Consider the following 17752-nt stretch of genomic DNA (forward strand, 5'->3'; position numbering starts at 1 on the left):
TAATATTATCTTCCTTATCCTCCTGACACTTAATAAGTAAATATTTTCGCCATTTTACATTAAATAATTGGAAACAGCATGATGCAACCGTTTTTTCAGATACATTTTTTATTTATTTATTTATTTTTAATATAATGTCCTTTTCAGTGGACATTATGTATTTTTTTTTATTTTAAAGTAAAGCTGTGAAACTCTTGTCCACTACATAGGACAAAAATGCATTGCTGGGTCTCAGGAGGTTATTTAGCCTTTTTTTTAAAATTTTTTTTAGTGTAAATCAGGTATTTTCCTATATTTAATTCACTGATCATGTAGATATTCATTACAGCTCAGAATAAAGTTGAGGGTTATTACATCAAAAACAGAGAAAACTCATGAAAAGTGATGTTTTCTGCTGAGATATCAATGACTGAACATAAAAACAAGTGTATCTATTCACTGTCATCGATCCAACTCCATGGGTTTTACTGATGAATCAATATTGTAGAAGATGACAATGTTTCCACAGTAACTACAGAGCCTCTTAACATCCAAATGGGTCAAATCTGATGACCATGAACATATGACAAACTGCATTTTACACCAAATATTTACATGTATTGATAGGATTAGAGGATCAGAAGTTATTAATCCTTTTAGATCAGTAGATGGTTTTGGTCACTGGTGGAGGTTTGAGTCTTTATGGGTTAATGTGAATACGTCCTGGTTGATAAAACAATCATAAAATCTTGCTAAACACTTTCATTTTTCTTTGGAGTTTTAACTGACAATGTGAACAAAATAAACTGTAAATGTTTCAATCATAACCTTTCTTCAAACTCGGAGATATATTGAGGAAGCAGCCTCATTTACAATTTAGACAAACACAAAACATTTGAAACACACATTAAACATATCAGAAATACCAAAAATTAAAAGTAACGAAGATGAATTAAAAACAGACAGGTCTGATTAAAAACAGGAGCAGTTGGAGGTAAATTAAGATGAAATTATGGATATAATTGTCCTAATAGTAAGAGTGTGGTAAGTTTCAGATGGTTTTACAAAATGTTCCAGGTTGCAGGTGCACAGTAAGAAAAGCTGGACTTTCCAAATTCAGTACGCACTGAAGGAACCTGCAGTGTGAGTCAGTCCTTTGAGCATCTATGATAGAGACTTGCATTAAAAGATACTAAAGAATTAATATAAGATGGTAAAAGACCAGTAAAGGCTTTAAAAACAAATAAAATCCAATGTCTATCACACCTGTTGGATAGAGAGGGTCATTCAGCTGTAGAATACAGGTCACAGTGGTGAGTGTTGGAGCTGCCGTCTGTAATAAACCTCAGCTGAATGATAAACGGTGTCAAGTGGATGTAGGTTTGTAGCTGATGCACGCCTGCATAAACTGTCTCCATAATCTAAAACTGATGTAAAAGTTGCCTCAATAAGTTTCAACCTGCAATGAAGAGGAAAGGATGATTTTTTTTTCTGTTAAAAAAAAAGGCCTATTTTTTGTCTTAGTTTGGTTACCAGATTAGATTGATGTTCTAGTGTTTTATTTTATTTTTACTCATGTACACCAATCAGCCATAACATTCTGACCCCTGACAGGCAAAGTGGTATTCATGTTAATTATGTCAGTCCAATGGGACCTGTCAGTGGGTGGATATATTATTATACAAGTGAACATTTAGCCTTCAAAGTTGATGTGTTAGAAATAGAAAAACTGGTCGGTCTTGGTCGGTCCCTGATCCTTGGAGGGAGTGCGGTTGCGGTTGCATGTCTGTGTTCTTCACCTCAGTCTGTTTGCCTGGTTCACTCTGTCACAGCAGATGAATGTGAACTGATGTTGTGTGGATTTGTTACTGGTATTATTTGTTATAGGTATTATTTGTGCGAACGTGGTATACGATATTTTGTTCATGCTTTCTTATATTCTTCATTTCATAGGTCTTATGTATTTCATTTTTGTGTTTTGTTTTGTTTTGTTTTTTTTATAGTTTTGTTTGTTCTGTTTTTTTTTCTCTCTCTTCTGCCCAGTTTACTCAGTTCTGGTTGTAGTTATTGTTACCGTTGTAATTGTCTCCATGGTTGTTGCTGTTTGTATTGTTGATACTTTCTTGTGAGGGTCTTCGCCACCTTCTTCTCTCTTGTTTTCTCCCCTTCTTCTACCCCCACTCCCCATGTCAGGTCCGGCATTGAAATGTGGTTCAACAAAACTCATAATAAACACAGTAGATTATCAAAGGGCACTTCATATACTTTATGAAGTTACCCTTGGCAAAGCAAATTTGTTTAGCACCAAAAGGAACCAGACTACCATTCTGCTGTTAGGACGCTGGACAAGACAAGTAGAAAAAAAAAAAGGTAGTGTGAGATACTCCCTGGTAAAATGTCCAAATAAACGAGGATACACAAGCAAAGGTGTCAGAAAAATGGGCTGCTGCCTTATCAGTACAGCTGAGCCCATAAAAAAAAAAAAAAAGAAAGAAAGAAATAGAGAAACTGTTCAAGAGTAGGGATCTGAACAACTTTGACAAGGAGTAAATTGGGTGAGATCATTTAAAGGTATAGTATGTAGGAATTATGTTCTAAATAATTCTAAAATGGCCTTGACTGTCACCAGACATTAAGGAATCATGTTCATTTCAGATACTGATATCACTGACAGTAGGAGTCCCGCCAGAATACTTGCATTTGAAAAGCTCAGTGTCAGCCCTGAAGTGATGTTTATGTTGTCATTGTGTGTTTTGGTCTGAGGCTCCGCCCATCACCTGTCTGCCAATCACAGAGTCAGTAGTGTTTGTACATCCAGGTTGCCAGTTCCCACTGAGCTGCAGCTGGAACATTTCTGATCAAAAATGTCTGACGTTAATAAACCTAAAAGAACTCTTATTATTCCCAAATACATCATGACAAAGTGAGACGGTAGCGATCTGTGTCACTTGTACTTCATGGAAGTAAAAGTGAAACTTAAGGTTCATTTACCTTTTCCCTCTCTCCTGAATCTTCGCACACTTTCATTTGAGTGTGCAGGAAGTTTGTCCTTGCTATTATATATTATACTTATGTATAATAAGTCTGGTGATGATTTTTTTTGTATGGAATTTATGGTGTGGTGGCAAGTATTAGTGGAAACACTAGTAGTAGACGGTCATGCTGGATCTGGCAACCCCTAGTCTGGGGAGAGGCGGAGAGGATACCATGCTCTATAGCACATGTGTCAAACATGCGGCCCGGGGGCCAAAACCGGCCTGCCAAAGGGTCCAATCTGGCCCGCTGGAAGAATTTGCAAAGTGCAGAAAATATTAAGAGTCAAGGGCATCGAACTCAAAAATAACAGCATAATAACTTAGAAATAATGACTCCAAATTTTATTCTTGGTTTAATGTGAAAAAAATAATGAAAACATGCCTTTAAATAATGGCAACACCAATTTTTTCTCTGTGATTCATTACAAAGAACATTAAACTCTGATATCCTTTAATAATAAAACGTCAATAACCTGAACAAATATGAACAACCTGAAATGTCTAAAATATGTATAATTTGAACAATATTCTGTCTGTTTTGTATCTCAGTAGATCTGATCTGTAATGCAGATATATAAATCATAAGTTGAGGCATAATATTGATAAAATTTTTCTTATTATTATTTCTTATTATTTTTCTTCAGAAATTTCTGTTTCATTCAGGTTATTCACATCTTTTTTGTTTGGATGGTTTGTAAAATGTTAATGTTTTCATAATTTAATGTTTTGGTTTTTTTTTTTTTTTTTTTTTTTTGCATATAAAAAATTGGAGTTGTCATTATTCATAGGCTATTATGCTACTATTTTACTGGTCCGGCCCACTTCAGATCAAATTTAGCTGAATGTGGCCCCTGAACTAAAATGAGTTTGACATCCCTGCTCTACAGTATTTTCAATGTGATTGCAGTACCAGTTTTGGCCACAATCCTTCATACGGCACCTTTAAAGAGCTTGTTGTTCATTCCTAATGTACACTACCAGTCAAAAGTTTGGACTCAGATGGTTTTTCTTTATTTTCATGACTATTTCCATTGTAGATTCTCACTGAAGGCATCAAAACTATGAATGAACACATATGGAATTATGTAGTTAAAAAAAAGTGACATAACTCAAAGCATATTTTATATTTTAGATTCTTCAAAATAGCCACATTTTGCTTTTATTACTGCTTTGCACATTCTTGGCATTCTCTGGATGAGCTTCATGAGGTAGTCACCTGAAATGTTTTCCAAAAGTCTTGGAGTTCCCAGTGATGCTGAGCACTAATTTGGCCATCTGAGGACCTTCTCATGCCATTTAAATGAGAAGGTGAGTCCAGACTCTTGACCGGTAGAATAAAGTGGTTCATGCCTACCAAAAGTATTTAAAGAACAAGTGGATCTCAATCGATCCAGCATCTATGGGAGCAGAACATTATTACCATCTGTCTAATATTGTATAGGTTTCCCTTTTTCCACAAAACCAGCTCTGACCCATGGCCTAGACTCCACCAGACCTCTGAAGGTGTGCTGTGGTATCTGGACCAGGACGTTAGCAGCAGATCCCTGAAGTTCTGGAAGTATGGATCAGATGTATTTGTCCAACACCTCCCACAGATGATCAGTGCTCCTCAGATTGGGATGTCCTTCCTTGGTCCATTTTTGGACAACTAACCACTGCAGACCACGAACAAACAACAAGACCTGCAGATGTGGAGATGTTCTGATCACTGTTATAATATGGAACAAAGGTCAAAGGTCACGGTCATAGTCACTCAGTTCCTTGTGTTGTCCATATTCCTGTTTCCAACACATCAGCTTCAAGGACTAAAGGTTCACTTGCTACCTGATCAGTACAATGTTTGTTTTTTTTATGTTGTTTTGCCTGTGTCTTTTCTGTTATCTTCATATTTTTATGTCTTCTTTATAGGTTTTAGCTTTTGCCTAATTTTTAGAAGTAATTTCTTTCAGTTCACTATCATTATGTTTTAAGGAAAAATAACTGGAAAACCAACCTACATTTCTACACCAAACTAAATTAACTAAAGGGGTCCTTTTGATGAGTTTGTCTTTGAACCTCAAAAGCATTGGGTATTTTTCCTGGTAAATATTCACAGCTTCTGCTACTGGACTCCTCTGCTGCCAGTGGTTAAACTCAAAGGAAATGAGATAACTTCACTAACAACTAACGCTTTTTGATTTTGCTGGATTTTTAGTTTATTTTTCATGCCTTTTCTTTTTGTTACATCATTTCTGTCCTGTTGAGTCTGTTAATGCGTTCTTTTGTTGGCAGCTCCAAGAATAAGTCCGGATCCTTTTTGGTCTCTTTTTTTAAAAAATAATTTTATTGTTGATTTGATCTGATCACAAACAAAATATAACTCAGCTGAGGATCAACACCCCAAGTGGGGAAATAGATCCGACATTCCAATCCACATCACTTTTATAATCCTTGTAAACTGATCTTCAAACTCTGGGCTGAACCCCTTGTGCTATAGGTGGGCTGGGTCACAGAAAATGGACTGGTGTCATGTGACTCTAAAGTCAAGCAGATGTAATTCCTCAATTCAATGCAAAACCCCTATTTAGTGTTCAGGTCAGTAGATCAGCTGCAACTTGTGGTTCCACAAACTAAAAAGAAGTTTCGTGGGGACTGTGCCTTTTCTGTTGTCGCCCCAAAGTTGTGGATCCACTTGTCTTTAGTTGTTAGACAGGCTCAGTCTCTACCTGTCGAAAAATGCACTTTTTCTCATTGGTTATTAATCAATGGGTGACGTGTCTGTTTTTTTTATGCTGTTTTTATCAGATTTTAATTTGTCTTTGTTTTTATGATGGTTGTATTTTGTTGTTCTTAGCCTGCTTTGCACCCTGTGTTATCACTAGTTTTACTTACTTATTATTTAATCCCTTGTTTTATGTTTGGTGTACGGCACTTTGGCGAGCTGTAAAGTTCTTACAGTGCACTATAAATAAAGTTGGTATGGTATGGTATGGTATGGTATGGTATGGTATGGTATGGTATGGTTTACAATCTCTAGTTGTTTACGATCGTCTGTGGGCATGTGTATTAGTCCTATGATCATGAATCTGTCAGTTTAGTATGTGACCAAGATGTGACCTATCCTAAGAAATTTACGACTGACCAGTGAAACAAAGAAAATCTAGTGACACAAAGGAACCCTAACTAATACTGACTAATATGTGATTAAACTTAAGAATTCAACTATCTAAATTAAAATCTTTCAAGTCTTCTTATCTTATTATATCTTTAACAAATAACTTAAAACCCGACATAACCATCTGGTTTCTTCCACCTACATCATCAGATTTGAACATCTTTGGCTCCACTGTCCTGACCTACTTGGTGGTTTTTGTTTTTATGGCTCGTCATTGTGAAGAATTTGGACACAACAACAAGGTATCCCACTTAAAACCTGTTCAAAGTTGTAAGAGAAACATTAACGAACAGAAAACTTGGAGAGAAAAACATGTCAGCAAATCATTTATCTTCCTGAAATGCCTCCTGATGCAGCATCAGCAGGTGAACGACTGAAAAACAAGTCTTTCATCCTGACTGTGTTTGAGTCAAACCAAGAGAAAACATCTCCTGTCAGTTGCTGCTTCCTCACAACATCACATTATCCTCACATTAAGAAGAAGCAGCAGCAGATAAAAAACCCACAAGTGACAAAGCACTCCTGCAGCCTCGGTTTTACCTCGAGTCAAAGTCAAAACGCAGCAGGAAGTGTTGTCAATAGTCAGAATTTAAGAGAAGGAACTTGAAAACAGCGTCTGCTGCCGATTCAGGACAAACAGTAGCTCACTCACTATGTTCTGCTGTTATGATCAAAACTGTTGTTTTCATCTCGTTCTGGTTCATCATTTTCATTCCTTCAGTCGTCTTTTACATCATAAATTAGTCTGTGTTCTCTTGGGGTTAGGTTAGGTCAGGGGACTCATATAAAGTGCTCTGTCTCACAACATGTGTTTTCATTGTTTTTTGTCATTTTATTCTGATATAGTTTAAGTATGTGTTAACCCAGTCATGCATGAATTATGAGAACCTTAGTCAATATTTTTTTCTTGAGTGTTTTTATTCCTCTTTAGGCATGAAAAAAAAAAAGCGATTGAAATTGTTTTTTATAAACCTATTTTTCATGGAGTTGCAAAAATGGCCACTCACCTGGACACCATGTGTTTAATTTTTGAAGCAAAGAAACATGTATTTACTGATATACACTGTGTGAAAACTATGAAATCATTTCAAGAATATTATTAATCTGATGTTTTGTCACATTTTAACAAACTCCAATACTAGTTATTACTCACTTTATGGAGATTAAATGAAAAAAACAAACAAAAAAAAAAACTTAATGTTAATGACAGTCAAACAACAATAACAAGTACCTGATTTACACTCAAACATGTTAGTGCAGATCAGGTTTATCAACAGCAAAGTTACAGTAATGGTATGAATGTCAGTGTATGGGATGATGCTTAAGTGTCCACTGTGTTGGCTGGTATGGAACTAAAATAATAAAATCATTGAAAATATGCTAAGAGCACAGCTGTAGAATAGCTGTCCACTGTAGTGACCACTATGTGTGAAAGGGTTAAAATAATCTTCTTCCAGGTCTCCTTAAAAATCTTCCAGGTAAGTAAATAAAAACACTGAGTAAAACTGTGGTAAAATGTGGGGTAAGGATAGGAGTGGGATTAGAGTGGGGTTAAGGCTAAAGGAGAAGTTGAGGATAAGGCCAGGGTTAGGTTTAGGAGTCAGAGGTTAATAGTAATAGTAATAGTGAAAGTAGTATTACTAGTGGTAATAGTAGTTGTTGTTGTAGTATTAGTAGTATTAGTAGTGATGGCGGTGTAGTAGTAGTAGTAGTAGTAATAGTAGTGATAGGAGTATTACAAGTGGTAGTAGTAGTAGTAGTAGTAGTAGTAATGACTGTAGTAGTAATGATAATAGTAGTAGTAGCAGAAGTAATAGTAGTAATAGTAGTAGTAGCAGCAGTAGCGATAATAGTATTCCTAGTGGTAGTAGTGGTAGTACAAGTTGTAGTAGTAGTAGTAGTAGTAGCATTTGTGATTGTGGTATTACTAGTGGGAACAGTAATGGTAGGGTTAGTAGTAGTAGCATTAGCGACAGTAATAGTTGTAGTATTGATAGTAGTAGCAGTTGTAGTGATAGTAGTAATTAGGGGTAGAGTTGGGGTTAGGCCAAGGATTAGGGCTAGGGTAAGGGTTAGGGTTGGGATTAGGGTTAGGGCTAGCGTTAGGATTAGGGTTAGGGCTAGCGTTAGGATTAGGGTTAGGGCTAGCGTTAGGATTAGGGTTAGGGGTTTGGGTTAGGGTTGGGTTAGGGTTTGGTTAGGGTTAAGGTTAGAGTTAAGGGTTAGGGGTTAGGGTTTGGGATAGGGTTAGGGTTAGGTTAGGGATAGGGTTAGGGTTAGGATTAGAGGGTTAGGGGTTGGGGTTAGGGGTTAGGGTTAGAGGGTTAGGGTTAGAGTTAGGGTTGGGGGGGGTTAGGGTAAGGGTTAGGGGTTAAGGTTAAGGGTTAGGGTTAGAGGGTTAGGGTTAGAGTTAGGGTTGGGGGGGTTAGGGTAAGGGTTAAGGGTTAGGGTTAGAGGGTTAGGGTTAGGGGTTAGGTTTAGGGTTAGGGGTTAAGGTTAGAGGGTTAGAGGGTAAGGGTTAGAGGGTTAGGGGTTAGGGTTAGGATTAGATGATTAGGGGTTAGGGTTTGGGGTTAGGGTTAGGATTAGAGGGTTAGGGGTTAGGGTTAGAGGGTTAGGGTTGGGGGGGTTAGGGTTAAGGGTTAGTGTTAGGGGTAAGGGTTAGGGTTAGAGGGTTAGGGTTAGAGTTAGGGTTGGGGGGGGTTAGGGTAAGGGTTAGGGTTAAGGGTTAGGGTTAAGGGTTAGAGGGTTAGGGTTAGAGTTAGGGTTGGGGGGGGGTTACGGGTTAGGGTTAAGGGTTAGGTTTAGGGTTAGGGGTTAGGGTTAGAGGGTTAGGGTTACGGTTGGGGGGGGTTAGGGGTTAGGGTTAAGGGTTAGGGTTAGAGGGTTAGGGTTTGGGGTTAGGGTTAGGGTTGGGGGGGTGAGGGTTAAGGGTTAGTGTTAGGGGTAAGGTTTAGGGGTTAGGGTTAGAAGTTGTCTGTTTCAGGTTCACAAAAGCTGCTGTAAGTATGTGTTTATGTTCCTTTTCTTCAGTGGTTTTGCTTTACTTAGTGTTTTAGGGTCAAAACAGGTGGAATAACAGAAAAAGACAGAGAGGAACTCAAGTTTGACAGTTTTTTATTAAATAAGACACTCAGAATGTACATGAAAAACTGGCGACTCGTCCTGCCTTCTCCGCTAATTAACTCGGACAGGCTCCAAGCGACCCCTGTGGCCCTAGTGTGGATAAAGCGGGTTCAGAAAATGAATGAATGAATGAAGAGATTTAGGATGCAGAACATGAACTGTGAACTGGAACACAATGAACAACAACAAGGATTTGAATTTTGGCCCAGTAGTTTTTGTTTTGGGGCTCTTTTTGTCTCAATCTGTCCAGCTACTTTTTGGCACATGGTTGAACTCCAAAAAGCAGTTACATGGTCAAAAAAAAAAAAAAAGAGAGGGGAAAGAAAAAAAGAAAAGAAAATCATACAACACTGAAAACATAAAACAAGGAAAACAAGGTCAAACAAACAAACAAACTGTCTATTTTTACAGTCAGTCGGTCTCACTCATTGTTTTATCCCCCATTACACAGGTAGCAGGGGGTGCACTGAGCATGCTCAGATGTCTATGGAAAGAAGAGGGTCTATTCTATTCATCTATCAGCATATTTGGAAACTTTTCCTATTGAGCAAACAGTTGAATATTTATGACTATTTCAGATAAATCATACATTCAGAACACTCACCACAGACACATCAGGGGTTAAAGGGTTAACTCAAATTGATAAAACTTTAAAGTAGAAAAAGTCACAGAGCTGTACATGTTCTTTCTAATAACATGTGCATGGATTCTTCAGTTCTTTTCTGTTGAACTTTTCATCTGCATTTACACTGAGGGTTCAGGAGTGTGTTCAGACACATGCTGTGGGTTCAGGTGTGTTTTCGTCCTGTAAACGTCTGAGTGTCTGCAGCTCATCTTCGTAGACCAGCAGCTGATCCACCTGCAGACTGTCCTCCTGTCCGTCCTGCTGCTGGCTCCGGCTGATGCTTCCATCCTGCTCCTGCCGTTGGGCCTCCTTTAGATTCTCATAAAGCTTCTGGAAAACATCTGAGCCAAGTCGACTGCACAGTGACCTGCAGGTAAAACACACAGGTGAGAGAGGTGAGAAGAAGCTCATCAAACAGCCACAGATGGAGCCAAAAAAAAAGAAAATAGAGTTGTGCAGGTTCACAGCACAAGCTTCCTTTACAGAGCAGAATTCAGCCTCTACCTTAGGTTTGTTTTCTTGTGATAGTTAACCTAATCATTAAAAATGTCCTGATATGACAAAAATGGTTTTACTTAAAGAAAAAGGCATTTTTGTTGCTACAGAAATGCTTTCATTCATGAGTGACCCCTTATAGTCGAGGAGCCAAAGTCTCAAAAATGAGTTGAACCTGACATGGTCTGCCATACTTTTTATTTGTGTTTTTTTTTTTTTTTGTTAATTTTTATCCTAAGGACCAATAATTGGAGGGTCTACTCTGCTGGAAATATCGCGAAAAAAAAATTGTGGCCTTATTAGTGTATGTACCCCTCATTTTTTGACATAAAATTTTGAAAAATGAAAATTTTCCTTCAGTCCTCAGTGGGCTGGGTAAGCTGTCAATAAATGCATTCCAGATGCAAAAAACACATATGGTGACAACCTTCAATGAAAAAATAATTCTTAAAACACATTTCTGCAGGATTTTGGCTCAATTTAATGCAAAAAAAAATAAGGCGTTTTCTCACTTTTTTCCAATATTTTCAACTTTACGTCATTGGCAATCAACTATTCCCCCAAGTTATGACATCAGCCAATATGCCATTCTTTTCACCAAACAACACACTCATTCCACAGAAAAAATTATAAAATCCAACCAAAACCAGCAGATCTGTGATGATTTCTCTACTAGTTGGCAATACAGGCCCAGAACCTCAATAGGATTTTAAGCTACTCGCAAAATTCCGAAAGACAGAAGATGAAGATATTTAGCTTCATGGCACACTTACACACACACACACACACACACACACACACACACACACACACACACACACATGATTTTAGTAATTTGAATGAGTTTGGAACAACAGATCAATGGTTACCAACAGACTTCAAGGCTGTGCATCATCATCTGTATGTAAGTCCAATGGGTAAATGCTGCAGAATGGAAATCATTCAATTATTAATAGACATTAATATTTCTTAGGAATTGTAGGTGCAATTTTATTAAAAAAAAAAAAAAAAAAAAAAAAAGTTTAATAACAGAATTTGGATTTGTTGCCTGTTGCTCTTGTTACCCCAAATTGGATTGTGAAGAATAGATGTAGTGTTTCTTTAAGAAATAGGCAGAAGTGATTCTACCTGATGTTGTTGATTTGAGCTGAAGTAAGTTCTGTATTTTGTCTTACTTTCAGCTGACTATTTTAGTTTATGTCTATGGCTTAAGTGTTATAAAGCATAGCCCACAATCTGTATGTGACAAGATCTAAGTTAAGGATGTCTTTTTATTTACAATTTACATATTTAAATGTTATTTCCATGCATATTATCAATATCTAAGCTGGCTAGTCATTTCTGTATCTGTAATTAGCTAATGCTATAGCAGCTACACTTGATTACTAGTTATGTAGTTTTAGGGTACTGAAGCCTGAATTTTGTACATGTATCACTTAAATATTACAAAAGAAGTAATAGAGGTCTTTATTTATAGTAACAATTGAGTTTTTTTCATAAATTATTTCTGGTCAATCTTATCAAGTTAGCATAGCCTAGCAATTAGCTTAGCATGCTAAGGCTAGCAGTTAACATGATATGTAGGTTTAGGAATATAAAGATTTTAAATTGTCATTTTAGCCGCCAAAGTATGGTCGCTAAAGTGAATAGGCAACTTATTAACTTGCAATAATAATATAAAACACTTATTATACATGTTTATAGAAATCTTAGATGAATAAATAAGCTAATTAATTTATAAGCTCGTCATTAGTTTATGCCCTCTTCTTGCTTATTGTTGTTGTTGTTGTTTTGTTTGTTTTTGTGATGTGTATGTCATTATTATGTGTATCTTTTGATTTATAGTGAATGAGTGTTGTATGAATGTTGGCTGTTTTTCGTAATACATGCCTAGGGACTGCAGATGAAAAATAGGTATTTTACTAATTCTGGCATATTTACATGATGTATTTTTATACAACTGTTAATTAATGTGCATTATCCATATTACATAAACCATTAAATAAATAAGATAAATTATAAGTGGTTTGATTTGGCAAATACATAATATATAAATAAATAATAAATAAATTTGGCAAATATTGTCATCACCATAGGGTTAGGGTCATGCATTCCTTCAAGTCATTCAGGCGAGTCACATTTTTTAAAGGATAGTTTCTAAATGTAAACATTTTAATCATTGAACTTTACTTTTTTGCACGAAAACAAAGAAACTTATTTAGAGTTGTCGTTACTTATACATTAGTATGCTAGTATTTTATTGGTCAAGGTATATGTGGCCCCTGAACTAAAATAAGTTTGATACCCCTTGTCAAGAGAGTTTAATAGTCTAATAGTTTTGATGTAAAAAAAATAAATAAATAAAATAAAAAAGTTAATTTAGTTTGTTCCTTTGTTGTCCATTTATTCAGTAGGTTCCTTGTTATGTGACAGTCCTTGAAAACTAACCTGTTCTGTATTTACCAGGTGAAGGATTTATCTCTTTTCTTTGTGCTTTACAAACATGTCCAAACTTTCCAAACCTGTCTCACTAGACGTCCTATATTTACTCCAGACATGTGTAAACCCGGACCTCGGTTTGATAGTGATACGTGATCGTGTGTTAGTGTGTATTTCCTCCCATGGCCGACAGGATCATATTTACAGCAGCTCCGACCTTTGACCTTTGAATCCGTGAATCCATTTGTGCTGTTTGTGTGGTGTCATCTCCTGGTCTTCGTCCTGTGGGAGGAGTTTTGACTGACAGGACAATCCGTGTTGGTCTCGGTCCGTCTCAGGTGTTTGACTCTGTTTGGTCTCCTGTCGGCAGGTGAACCACATGTTTCTTCTTCTTCTGTTTGACAGGACGTTCTCCGGTCGTCTGGCGCTTCAGAGAATGTTTTCTTTTTCTCTTCTCCAGAGTCACACGCTTCAGTGCAGACAGAAAAAACATCCAAACAGGAATAAAACGTCATCTGATGGGCTCAGTCTTCAGGTTTTAACTTCAGTCCTGTTTACTGCATTCACAGATGTGTTGGCTCCAATAAATCCAGATTTTTAACCTTTACATAGAATTTGGATCAGTATGACCTGACGTGATGTTCAACAGCAGCCGATAACTTTTCCGAAAATGACCCAAAATGCTACTTTTCATACATTGACACTCTTCTCGGCCAAATAAACACAACTGACTGGGTTTAGGCAGGTGGTTGGAGGAGGGGACAATGAATGAATGAATGTTTTACACACAGTACAACCAACAAAAGCAAATTATCAACATAAATAAAATTAAATTTAAAAAAAAATATACAATTATACAAAAGAAATTATGTACACATTGGAAAAGGAAAAATAAATAAGAAAACCTATTGATATTTAAACATTTTGGTCCTCATATGTCAACAAAATCCTCTCTTTACACCTCTGTTTAAACTGAAACATACAGGATTTGGACAGTTTTAACTCGTTCATACTGTTCCATAATTTCACCTCACAAACAGCACCCACATATTAAATATTATAACCCCTTCCCTTGAAATTGTGGTTTCCTTCCCTATTAATAAATGTTTTCCGATTATTCTTTGATAGTTGGTTATTTTTTTTGTCTTAAACATTACTTGCTGCTATTTTATTTGGTTTTTTTTGGTCAAATTCTATCTACATTACATTACATTATTTATAACTTGGGTAGTTCAGAGACCATCATGCCTTATTAAATCCCTTCAGTCATTTTATATTTACTCAGGTACAGTTTAACATAGTAGTTGACATCTTGGCCACGTCTGAGGACAACATCATTGTCAAGTTTACTGACGACACGGCTGTGGTGGGTCTCATCTCCAATGACAACTAGAGGTCGTACAGGAGTGAGATCTGCCTCCTGGAGGACTGGTACCAGCTCAACAACCTGCAGCTGAACATCGGCAAAACTAAAGAATTGATTGTGGACTTCAGCCGGAAGCAGCAGAGGAGCTACACCCTGCTCACCATTTGCAGGACACTGGTGGAGAGGTTGGACAGCTTCAGATACCTTGGGGTCAACATCTCAGAGGATCCGACATGGACCAAACACATCAACGTCCTGGTAAAGAAGGTCCGTCAGCGATTCTACCTCCTCAGATGTCTTCCAACTCTCCGTCAGGATACTCAAGAACTTCTACACCTGTACAGTAGAGAGTATCCCTTTGTACAGTATCATCACCTCCAACCTGGACTTACTGGCCATCCTCAGAACCTCCCTCCCCAACCAAATGGACATTTACACCAAACGCTGCAGAACCAGGGCCACCAAAATCTTGAGAGCCCACTCACCCCGGCAATAAACTGTTTTTACTGCTGCCTTCTGGGAGGCACTACCACTGCCTGCAGGCTAACACCGAGAGGATGAGGGGGAGCTTCTTTCCTCAGGCCATTCGCATCCTCAACAAACACTGACTTCTTTCTTTTACAACTGCACATTGCACTAAGCACATTTAATCCACTTTATATTTCTATTTAGATTCTATTCATATGCTCTTAGTTTATCGTGTACTTGCTTATTTGGTTTTTCTTTTATACTGTTGTCCTTTGTTGTTTTGTAGTGTATAAGTATTTGGAGAACAGACACACAATACATTTCACTGCACGTTCTACAATGTATGATTGTGTATGTCACAAATAAAGCTCATTTGATTTGATTTGATTTAGTTAAAGTCAGGGGACCTTAATCTTCTCCCTCAGTCTCCTGGTATCTGGATCCAGTCCTGGTCCAGTTTGTGGATTAACTCCACAGGATATAAAACATAAATCGAAGATTGTGAATTCACACCTTCTGAACACAAACTGATGATGTATTGATTTGCGCTCATCTTCATCTCTTCTCACCAACTCTGAACTGCAGCAGATCGAACGTGTTCCTGCTGAACAAACTGAACGGCAGCCGTAGGATTAAAGCATGACCTACAGCTGGACCAACACAAAGACCACAAACTGGCCACGGGGATTAGAAGAACTGACGAACGGTTTCAGCCTTGGCAGGAAAAAACCCTCAGAGACTGGAATCCATGAAGTACACTGACTGTATGTGGGAAGACCTTGATTATAAAGTAAATGAATGCAATTTTATTTATCATTTATTGTGAGTTTAACAGTTTTATGAAGGTTTGAGTCATGGGTTATCATCACATTTCAGAGTAAACAAATTTCTAACTAGAAAAGCACTCGGAGTGCACAGACCTCCGCCAAGGCAGATAAGTGCCCCTCCCCCCGATCACCACCAAAATTTAATCATTTGTTCCTTGTGTCAGTATCAACATTTCCTGAAATTTTCATCCAAATCCGTCCATAAGTTTTTGAGTTATCTTGCACACGGACAGACAGACAGACAAACCAACACTGGCAAAAACATAACCTCCTTGGCGGAGGTAATTATTCTGTTTGAATAGAGACACCAGGATTAGTGTTATTATTACCCCGCCCCCAGAGGGGAGGCAAGGAGTATGGTTTTTGGTTCAGTTTGTTTGTTTGCTTGTTAATACTCTAGCAGCAAAACTATTGATTGAATTCTTACCAAATTGGGTTTATAGATTGCCAGTGACCCAGAATAGATGTGATTACATTTTTGGAAAAAGTAAGTCAAAGTTAAATTTTTTATATTTTATTAATCTTTTTTTTCCCTCCCATTTACTTATAATGGCTGACATTTCAAATGTTTATAAAAATATCAGTTTTGTTTCAATTTACTTCAAAATTGGCACATATACTATACAGTTGTGGAAAAAAATTATTAGACCATCAAAAGTCATCAAAAACAATGGTTATGCAATCAAGTACTAACTCCTGTGTGTAACATGTGACTGAAACAGACAGAAAAGAAAACATGGAATGCCTAAAAGCACTGTTTTTTTCAGTACAATGCCATAGCTACTGATGTAAGAACTGAAGTAATTTTGGTTATTATCAAGAAAACATGGAAAATGGATAAATATCAGCTCTGAAATTAAACTCTTATGAACTATTTTTGTTGTTATCATTATATTTGTCCAAACAAATGCACCTTTAGTTGTACCAGGCATTAAAATGAGCAAGAAATTGAAGAAAACAAGGGTGGTCTAATAATTTTTTCTGCGACTGTAGAAGCAATTGATATGCTGACATCAGCACACGCATAGACATGATGACATCAGTTGGATCGATGCCAAAATAATCTACAATACATGCAAGGGGCGGGGTTTGTTGTGCCTGACACCACTTGTTTTGGTCTTGTTTGTCAATAACTTAAAACCATAAATTACCTTCTGGTTTCTTCAACTTTATCTCAGGATCAAAAATCAGCCTTGAAACTGGAGAGAAATACAATATGTGTTTTTTCCTGACGTTCATCGATACTGACTGACATGAAAATGTTTATTGCAAGATCATTATTAGATGTATCACCCTGATCCAATGATATCCATGAACTGACATTATTACTGGTGCTGCTGATGTGTATGACTGACTCTACATAGTGCAATTACCCATGATCCTCAGCTACCGTTGCCATAGACAAGACGCCTCAGTGTTTTTAGAGCTTGTTAATGAAGTGATAAAGTGATAAATGGTGGCAGCAGATTGTGTTTGAAACGTACCGTGTATGTGTAGAATCCCACTGACACTGAAATGACATGAAAACACACCTCAGCTCCAAACGTTCAGGCTTTTTCCTGTAGTTTTCTGACTTCTTTTCATGCTGAGAAATGCTACCGGGACTAAAGTTTCCTCAGCATTCATGACCTGTCAGTTTGCAGAAAGGTAGGATATAATTTATGATAATGTATTCTTTCTAATATAACCTCGTATCAAAGTACACCACGGGCGCTCTGCAGTAAATGACTGGAAGTGGAACAGCTGATCCTGCTGATGCTCGTCCTTCTTTATAAAAATAGAGGCAGGATGTGGACGCTGCTGTAAAGTATTAACAGTCTTATTTCCTTCTGTTTTATGACAAGCTCTGACGGCTTTTAATTCCACCGAGAGGATCCTCCTGCTGTTGCCATGGTTACCACCTACTCACATTGAGAGTCGAGACCACCAAAACAGAGACCAAGTCGAGACTAGACCAGATACAGGAGTCCAGTCTATGACATCAGAGTTGATCGTACAAATAAACCTTCAGGTTCAGGTCCGAGGTTTCATCTCAAACCAGTTCTTTCAGTTTCAACCTTTAAAGAACAGTTTGCTGCAGGAAAACTGGTTCCAGATTGGTTTACTGATCTGGAACCAGGGTCTAGATGGAGGATTATTAGGACCAACAAGAACCAACTAAACCTCTGTGTTTAGTTGGTCAAGACAGCCCTTCAGTGAACTAAAAATATAAAACCTGATCTTTGCCCTCAGACAGAC

General features: G+C 37.4%; 1 protein-coding gene across 1 annotated transcript in view; it reads right to left on the reverse strand.

Annotated features, from left to right (window-relative positions):
- Positions 1 to 9871: 9871 nt before the first annotated feature.
- nek11 (NIMA-related kinase 11) overlaps positions 9872 to 17752 on the reverse strand; it is a 99461-nt gene continuing 91580 nt past the window's right edge. Inside the window, exon 15 of the mRNA XM_030158070.1 lies at positions 9872 to 10286. Within this exon, the coding sequence (XP_030013930.1) occupies positions 10064 to 10286 (223 nt within the window). The 3' untranslated portion in view covers positions 9872 to 10063. The remainder of the gene's footprint in view (positions 10287 to 17752) is intronic.

This window comes from Sphaeramia orbicularis, chromosome 16 (genome assembly GCF_902148855.1).
Source record: "Sphaeramia orbicularis chromosome 16, fSphaOr1.1, whole genome shotgun sequence".
Classification (NCBI taxonomy): Eukaryota; Metazoa; Chordata; class Actinopteri; order Kurtiformes; family Apogonidae; genus Sphaeramia; species Sphaeramia orbicularis.